Source organism: Eptatretus burgeri, chromosome 17 (genome assembly GCF_056783735.1).
Source record: "Eptatretus burgeri isolate ZD-2024b chromosome 17, Ebu_testis_v1, whole genome shotgun sequence".
In the NCBI taxonomy this organism is placed as follows: domain Eukaryota; kingdom Metazoa; phylum Chordata; class Myxini; order Myxiniformes; family Myxinidae; genus Eptatretus; species Eptatretus burgeri.
This window is the reverse complement of record NC_140977.1, coordinates 24,460,075-24,468,731: the sequence shown is the minus strand read 5'-3', so window position 1 is coordinate 24,468,731 and position 8,657 is coordinate 24,460,075. Positions and strand designations below refer to the sequence as shown.

General features: G+C 42.8%; 1 protein-coding gene across 7 annotated transcripts in view; it reads left to right on the top strand.

Annotated features, from left to right (window-relative positions):
- The window catches only part of SPO11 (SPO11 initiator of meiotic double strand breaks), a 51,076-nt gene that overhangs the window by 35,650 nt on the left and 6,769 nt on the right, over positions 1-8,657 (top strand). For 5 of the 7 annotated variants that reach the window (XM_085862364.1, XM_085862370.1, XM_085862369.1 and 2 more), the window contains 3 exons: positions 801-877; positions 1,473-1,584; positions 7,096-7,204. In XM_085862364.1, the coding sequence (XP_085718490.1) occupies positions 801-877; positions 1,473-1,584; positions 7,096-7,204 (298 nt within the window). Of the gene's footprint in view, positions 1-800; positions 878-1,472; positions 1,585-7,095; positions 7,782-8,657 lie in introns of those variants that run through there. The other 2 variants (XM_085862366.1, XM_085862367.1) reach the window with 1 other exon arrangement.

Genomic DNA, 8,657 nt, shown 5'->3' with positions numbered 1-8,657 from the left:
TAGAAAGCTGTTCCATACATGGGAGAAAAGTGTAGAATTGGGTGGAAACCCTGGATTTTGTTTGTTTAACCAGGAGGTGGTGACTGGGAGAACATGTACAGTACATCCTGGAGGAACTGGGGAGGCACAGAGAGCCGAGAGTGGATAAAGTCTTCTTTTTTAATGAAAAGGCAGGGATGTTGCTTGAGATGAGGTGGTTATTTTGATCGATCAATACACAGGCAGCTTGATGTAAAGATAAATGGGGTAGCATCAGGGTTAGTATACCTGGTGTTGGCTTAATGGTTAGGATCCTGAGTTCAAACCCCCTTGGCTGTTGAATTAATACCAGGTGAGGTTGACTCTGCCTATCATGCTTCTGAGGTTGGCAAAATGAGTGCCAGCTTGCTGGTATCCTGTGTCGGAGTGGCGACCCGTCCAGGATTGTACCCAATAGCCACGGGGAATGCTTAGGCAGCACCAACGCTCTGCACAGAGTATGGTCTCAATGGATGGATGGATCAGGGTTAGTGCATGAGACACTTGTGATAAAGATGAAGATTGCATCATACATGAAAGTATGGAATATATGTACTGTATATATATATATATATATATATATATATATATATATATATATATATATATATATATATATATATATATATATATATATATATGAATCGTATTGATATGGTGAGACAGAAGAGCAGGCTAATAAATGGCATTTTCTCTCTCTGTTCCCCTCCACACTAATTAAATCCGACAATTTATATAAGCATACCATAGGCTTATTCGTGCTGTTTGCTCTCTGTGTGCAGTCCATGTCCTTTGATGCTTCAAACCTGACTGTTCCTACTCTCCACTGGCTCGGTCTTTTGCCATCAGACATAGAAAGGTGAGCACTCGGGTACTTCCTTGCTGCAATTAGTGTTTATGTCTACAATGGCATGGATTTTGACATTGATCCCTAGTGGTGGGGTAGAATTCAACGAACACTGCCATTTTGATTTGGTATCAACAAGGAGTGTGCTGCATCATTGAGCACGCCATCTTTATGAAATTCCTTTAAGCTTGTTGACATGCATTGATCACAAGTATAACCGATAGATGGCAGCAACTGCTCACTTGACAAACTAGATTGTCGTCCCATTGCACTATGTTCCCTCACCTGGGCATCTTTCCCACCTTACCTCATTGACATCTTCCTGCTTTGTGTAATTTTTCCTTCTTTCTCTGCCATTCATTTGTATGAATCCACTTTTAATTGCACTGCAGTAGTGAAATAGTCATTCTTTGAAAATCAATAAGTAATTCATCGAGCAAAAAATGTGACCTGTGATGCAAGAAGCCATGACACATTGCTGTTTTGAAACCAATCGTCACTTTGTTTATCTCATTCACAAAGGTATTATTATTGTTTTAAATTGGCATTTTCTTTCATAATTATCATTAAACTGATCGATCACTTTTATTTCCTACTTGCACTCTAGACTCGGCATTTCAAAGGCTGTTCGCCTCCCAATGACACAGAGAGACCGAAGCAAGTTGGAAGAGCTGATAAAAAGACCGTATATAGAAGCCCAACCACTCTGGAGAAAGGAGGTGTGGTGAACATCTAGAGATGACATTTTTGCGCATGCAACATGTAGTAAACCATGTTAGGCCACCAACTTGTGCTTCCATCCAGGTTACACAAGCCACCTTTTTTATTCCAGTCGTGATCACGTACCAACACTCAGGGTAGCATTCGTTAACATTGACAACACCTCAGCTAATGACTGTGCTGCCTGGTGACCTGGCTGATCATAGTAGGAAAACGCAACCATTAATTTCAGGACTGGTGGTGGTTACAGTCTCTCTGAGGTCGTGCCACTCACATTGTCGACTGAAAAAAATATATTTCATTTTGAACAGCTGGTGGCATCATTGCTGGTAGCGTGGCTGTGTCACTGATGCAGTTTCCCCCCCTCCCCCCCTCCCCCCCCCATTTCCAGTAAGCTGGTACACATTTTGCTGGTCTCAAAAGGATGACAGGCTGAGTCAACCCACTTGGTGTTATTTACGGGCATAACGGGCTCAAACTCAAGACCCTATGATCTTAAGGCAGCCACCTCAACCGTTAAGCTAACACCATACTTCGTCTTGAAATAACACCAGGTCAGGAGCTGATGGCAGGCTGCATTCATTACGACAATCTATGTCACACAACAACTGCACTCTGATTAGATTCTAGATCTGGCATACCTGATGCCACAGGGTTGACTTCGCTTTTTGATGAGCCATCCTACGATATAAAATGAGGCAATTTTCTCTGTGTATGTACGTCTGATAATTATAGAATCTAAACCGGTTGGGCCAATCTGGGGAGACTATTTGCAGTTTTCACCTGAACACTTGGAAGAGTGCAAGTAGTTTAACCACAAATTCCTACCTATATATTTTGCTCCCAGAGAGAGTGGGTATTAGCAGTGTTCGTAAGAGCCCTATTAAAATTATTTTAAGCGTTGCTGCTCTTGTTGATAATGCATGGTTTTTCTTCTTAGGAAAACAACCGTTCTTATTACAATAGGACCAATGAGAACTCCAAGACACTCAAATCGTGGCAATGGGAGAACCGTTTGCGATTATTGGAATAGGCAATTTTTTTTTTTTAGGCCAGGCCTGTACAAATCCTGACAATCTTCATATAATTATAATCAATTGCCAGGGATATATTTTAGGTAATTACAATAATCAAACAAGAAAATATGTCATGCAGAGCATGATACTTACAAAATCCACCACCCTCTCTAAAGATTGCCTTGGATACATCAACTTGTCCATTTAATTAAGATTAAAATTGACAATCTTAATCAAAGCTGAGGTCAAACGGATGAAAAGTGATTATTTTTCAGATTGAAATTGATGATTTTAGAAGTTTGACCTTGAGTTGACCTTTGACCTAAAAAAAATAGTTGCTTTCTCAATTCACTGATGGACGATGCAAGTCCTGTTCAACCTACTAGTTAATAGGATGAAAATTGACGATTTTTCAGTTGAAAATTGATGACTTAAGAAGTTTGACCTTGAGTTCACATTTTGACCTCAGAAATTTTGCTTGCTGGCTGGTAACAAGCACTGCTTGACCCACATCCCAATATACACTTTATAGCGGTCTTTGGTGGCCTCAAAACAGATGTCAAAGCCAATGTGTGGTAGCTTAAAACCTTGGCTAAATTCTGAAGTACTACACCCAAAATTTGGGGTCTTTTGGTGCTACAGTTCGGCCGTGAAAGATTAATGCACAAATGCACAAACACTTGAAAATATTTACATGAATATCTTATACGTAAAAGTGATTCATCAATTAGTGTCAGTCTAAAGTGAATTAATAGTAATTGCCAAGGCAACTCGATCTTTATGTATAAATAAATGCTACCTCGTGATGTGAGATCCCAGGGACATGGTCGAGGGCCGATATTCACTTTGACATCACGTGTTCAACTGCTATGATTGTTCCTCCCCATTCCCAGCGACACACCTGCTTTAAGGTTTAAAAGATCAATTTCGCAGATTTATCGGTACTTTTCTATCTATCAGTCCCAATTGTTAAAGTAATGCAACAGCTGACCGTACATTCCCTTTTGTACATCACCAAGGTCATATCTTGCTTTGAGTTTTATCAGTGCAGAGGACGGTGAGCTCCGTAACAGTGCCAAACCTAAGCCGTTGTAAAGGATGCTGGCATCATTAAAAATCAGAAGGGTGTAATGAGAACTTGATGCAATATGATTTTCATCCATCATTGGAGCAGATTGGTGCTTGAGTGGATAAAACCTTTGGGCATTGACTTCTCCGGTGTGTGGTTCATTGTCTACTATGGGCATTTAAGTACTGTTCTTCTCAAACAGCTCATATAACCATGTTCTGTGATAGTTTCATTATTTAATTCGTTTTGAAATGAAATTATTTTGTGTGCTCATGCAAGTAGTGGACAAAAAAATGGAAACACCAATGTAAAGTCACTTAATAGGGCGTTGGGCCACCACGTGCGGCCAGTGCGGCCTGTATGCGCCATGTCATAGAGTCCACCAGCGTTTGGAATTCTGCAGGAGGGATGTGGCACCATTCTTCCATGGGAAAAACTCAATCAACTCACACCTATTTGATGGAGGTGGAAAATGCTGTCACAGGCATCGTTCCAAAATATCCCATAAATGCTCGATTGGGTTCAGATCTGGTGACTGAGAGGACCATGACATCTGGATAACATCAATGTCATCATAATCAATCCATTGGGCGACCACGTGTGTGCTCTGTAAAGGAGGGCATTGGGAGATCTCCTCTTGCAGCCATGCGAGCCATAATTAGAGACAAACAGGCCTGTGCAGCATTTTTATGCATGACCCTAACCATGCCGGGATTTTTTTTTTGTATACAATGTCGAGGCTCGTATGAGAGCTAACACACAATGCACAGCAAGGGGGGGCATGAAACAAGAGGGCCAGGAGAGGGAAGGACAACACAGTGGGGAACAGAGACGTTAGAAGATCTGTGGAAGGGTTAGGGATGGGGTGGAGTACATGGGGTAAACAAGATGGGCATTACAAGGACTTTCAGGAAGGAAAGCAGGGAATTTGAAGGAGGTGGGATTGGGGTGGATTAATGGGGTTAGAAAAGATCGAGGTTTTCGATGGGGGAAGATAGAAGGTGGTGGTGAACAGCTGTTTTGAAGGCCTGGAGGGAAGAATGGGATTGAAGAGAGTGTGGGAGCTTATTCCAAAGGCGGGAAAAGAGGAATGAAAGTGTGAAGGTGAGGAGTGATTCGTGATTTTGGTAGTTTTACCAGAAGGGGGTTGTTGGCGGACCTTGAGCACCCTGTGAAAATATGGTGGGGACATATCACAGACAGAGCAAGGGGGGGGCGAGACTGGAGAGGACAGAGTAGAAGACAGAAAGACAACCGACCTGCCTGTGGTGAGAGAGTGAGAGTCCCCAATACTCAGCCTCATCGCAGGAGATACCAATGATCCTAAATGCCTTGGTTTCCACAGCGTGAAGCCGAGAAAGGTGAGAGGCAGGAGCACCAGCCCAGAGGGGAGAGCAATGCTCCATCAGGCTGCGGAGGAAAGCTTTCTATGTGGTCAGGAGCTCAGGTTGGTCGAGGAAGGACTTTGCATGATGGAGGATTTCCAGTCGGCGACTGGCTTTGGAGGCCAGGTAGGAAATGTGGCTTTCCCAGGAAAGATCATGGCAGATAGTGAGACCCAGAAACTTCAATGGAAGGACTTCTTCCAGAGGATTGTTGAAAAAGTTGAAGGGGGGGTTCTAAATAGTCCTTTCAGAGAGACATAGTGAGAGTGTGAGATTTGTCAGGATTGAAAGACATGTTCCACGTGTTGAACTAGTTTGTCATTTTACCCAGATCTGCAGAGAGCGAAGAAGCTGCTGCTTGCCGGTCTGAGGGATGACAGATGGTACGACAGAGGGTGGAGTCATCAGCAAAGAGATAAAGACGATTTTCCAGAGAATCAGAGAGATCATTGATGAAAACCAGAAAAAGAACAGGGCCCAGAACGCTACCTTGAGGAACTCCAGCCTGGACAGGAAGAGGGGATGAGAGAACTCCATTTCGGGCCACACGTTGGCTGCGATAGGAGAGGAAGTCTGCGAGCCATGAGTGGAGATGGCCTTGGATACCATAGGAAGAGAGTTTGCTGAGCAGGGCAGGGTTCCAGACCATGTCAAAACACACAATATATCTAGGGAGATTGCTCTGATTTCATGTCTGGCATTGAAGATCTCGATACATTTTTAGAAGAGCAGAAGCAGAATATCCAGGGTGGAGTAACCTGATCTGAATCCAAATTGATGATTGCAAATGAAGCCATTGGAGAAGAGGAACAATTTCATGTCTGAAGCGATGATGGATTGCATAACCTTGCTGATGATTGGGAGAAGGCTGATTGGTCTGTAGTTGCAGGGATCTGTTTTTGCACCTTTTTATGCAGAGCGATAATGTTTGCTGATTTCCAAGCAGATAGCAGATGACCTTGAGCAAATGAGAGGGTGAGCAAGAGTAGAGGAGCAGGTTTTTAGTACACGTGGGCTGATGCCATCTGGGCCGGTTGCAGAATCTGAGTCGAGGTTTGACAGAAAACTCTCCACTTTGTCAGAAGGAAAGGACACAGAGTCCAGCGACAGTTGGGTGCAACTGGGTAAGGTGGTTACAGAAAGCGATGGGTTTCGGACACAAGATTTAGATGCAAACACCGAGTTTAGGCATTCAGCCTTTTCATGTGCAGTGTCAGCAGTGTGTTCCATTTAAGGTAAGGGGGTGGAGGGGGAACATACACCACAAACAGATTTGATTAGACGCCATCAGGATTTGAAGGAGGGAGAGAGGTTTGAGAGTTCAGACCTGAGATTAGAACGATGTTGTTTTCTGGCTCTCCTGAGGGTAGACGCACACTTGTTCCGAGCTTTATGGAAGGAACTGAGAGTACCATCAGTTGAGTTTTCTTTCCATGAAGCAAAGGCAAGTTGTGTCAGGACAACTGCGTCGCCACAAGCTTCAGTGAACCATGGGCGGGAGGAAGGGAAGGACAACTGAAGACGAGAGGGGATAAATCTGTGAGAGAGAGAGAGATAGAGATAGAGATAGAGATAGATATTCTTTGAAAGAATTTCCAGGATAAGTTGATGTTGAAGACAGTAGCGATGGGAGACCAGTCTTGAAGTTTTATGGCTGCTTGGAGACCTGCCAGTCAGCCTGAGTAAAATGCCAGACTCGACGGTGCTGTTTAATTAACATATGGGCCACACACATGGGTGTCCCTCATTTAACCAGGTGTTTCCATTTTGTGTCCACTACCTGTATATATTTACAATTGAATTCTTGCTTCAGTTTCCCATCCACTTCTCGGCTTGCACGCAAACCACCAGGGGACACTATTTTGGATACATACAGTACATATGATATCTGCATTATAGTAAGATGGTATGTTTACATTTGTACTTTGACAAACTATACATCATAGTTTACTCTTATTAATACGGTTTCCATTTAATTTTATATTCCAAACCAAACCCGACATTTGCGCAGAGTGAAATTGTTACTCGATATGTTTGCAGCTGGAGAGACTTGAAGCTTGTGGAGAGAAGGCAGAAATACAATCCCTTGCATCATTGTCATCTTCCTTCCTTGCCCACGTCTACCTGCCAAACAAACTGCACTTTGGAGGTTGGATTTGATTATCCAGTCTTTTCAGCCCTTTGCTGTCATTTCTGTTTCTTTCTTTTTTTTGTGGAGCTTAAGTAAAGGTCTTGGGAATCTTGAGCAGCAACAAATGGGCTAAAGAGCGAAGCTGGTCACTACTTAGGGTGTGTGATTTATTTATTTATTTTTTGGTCTCGTCGTTTGCAAGACGAGTGAGTGAGAAATGTAGAAGCTTCACATAAATGAATTTTTAAAAATGATTTACTAATTAATCACTCTTGGTCAATATACAATGGATTATATAGTGAGACAGGACAACAGTGAAAAAAAACATGCATCAAAAGTGATATTGCTCCTTACACGTTGTCTTATTAAATTATACCTACCTTGCTCGTAGAACATTCATCGCATTGCCGAAATGATAAACCCCCATTTTAATGACATGTTGGCCCACCACAAGCCTTGATGGTACCCCGAGTGCTTTGTAGCATGGACGCCAAAACCTTCTGGATGGCATGCTGTAATTTCTTCCTTATTACTCCAGTGGGGGTAAAGAATACTTATGCATTGGAAACTGGAAAATAAAGATTACAAATGGAAAGTTGATGTTAATATTAGTTGTTGAAAGATTAGAATAATAAAACGTATGATATGAATGAGGAGGGGGTGGTGGAGCGTGGGGGGCACCATGGTGTGGGGCATTCCATTGTGCTGCCTGTTCCCTGTGATTGTGCTCGCGTTTGGACATCGGGTGATTTGGCATCATTCAAAAAGAAGCTATTGCATACCGCATACTGATATCCAGGCTGAATACCAAAATCCTGACATAAACCTTCCAGATGGCATCCCTGATGGTGTGATGGATGGAAGGACTGATATTCCCATCATATCAGTCGGCAGAGGAATCCTGGCTTTAATTACACTACTAAACTGCTGCTCATGTGGATAGCCTGCTGTATTCTTCACTTTCCTTCAGAAATGTCTATAATGTAGAAAATACCTTTCGTAAATGTCTGTCATGAGATACATTTATCTAATGTGCAAAGACATCAAATTAATGTTTGAGTCGCAAAGTAATATCACTCGCTTATGTCATTCCATAATGTTGTTCTTCTTGCGCATGGCGGCTTAGCTGCCGGGGTAGCTATCATTTATTGGAAGCGTGACTGTGTCGCTGATGCAGTGCCCCTCTACCAGTACACACCGGTACTCATTTCGCCGACCTCGGAAGGATGACAGGCTGAGTCAACCCCTGGTGCATTAATTCAGCGGCCAACGAAGCTTGAACTCGGGACCCTAGAATCCCAAGCCACCACCCTAACCATTAAGCCAACACCAGGCTATTCCATAATGACTGGACTTCTTCCCTAAATGTAACTTTTTTTTTTTTTTTGAAAGATCGTCCTTGAGCCTCGACATCTACAAATAAAAAAGATAACATATTGACTTGAATGTGCTAATCCTGTTGGATCTCGGG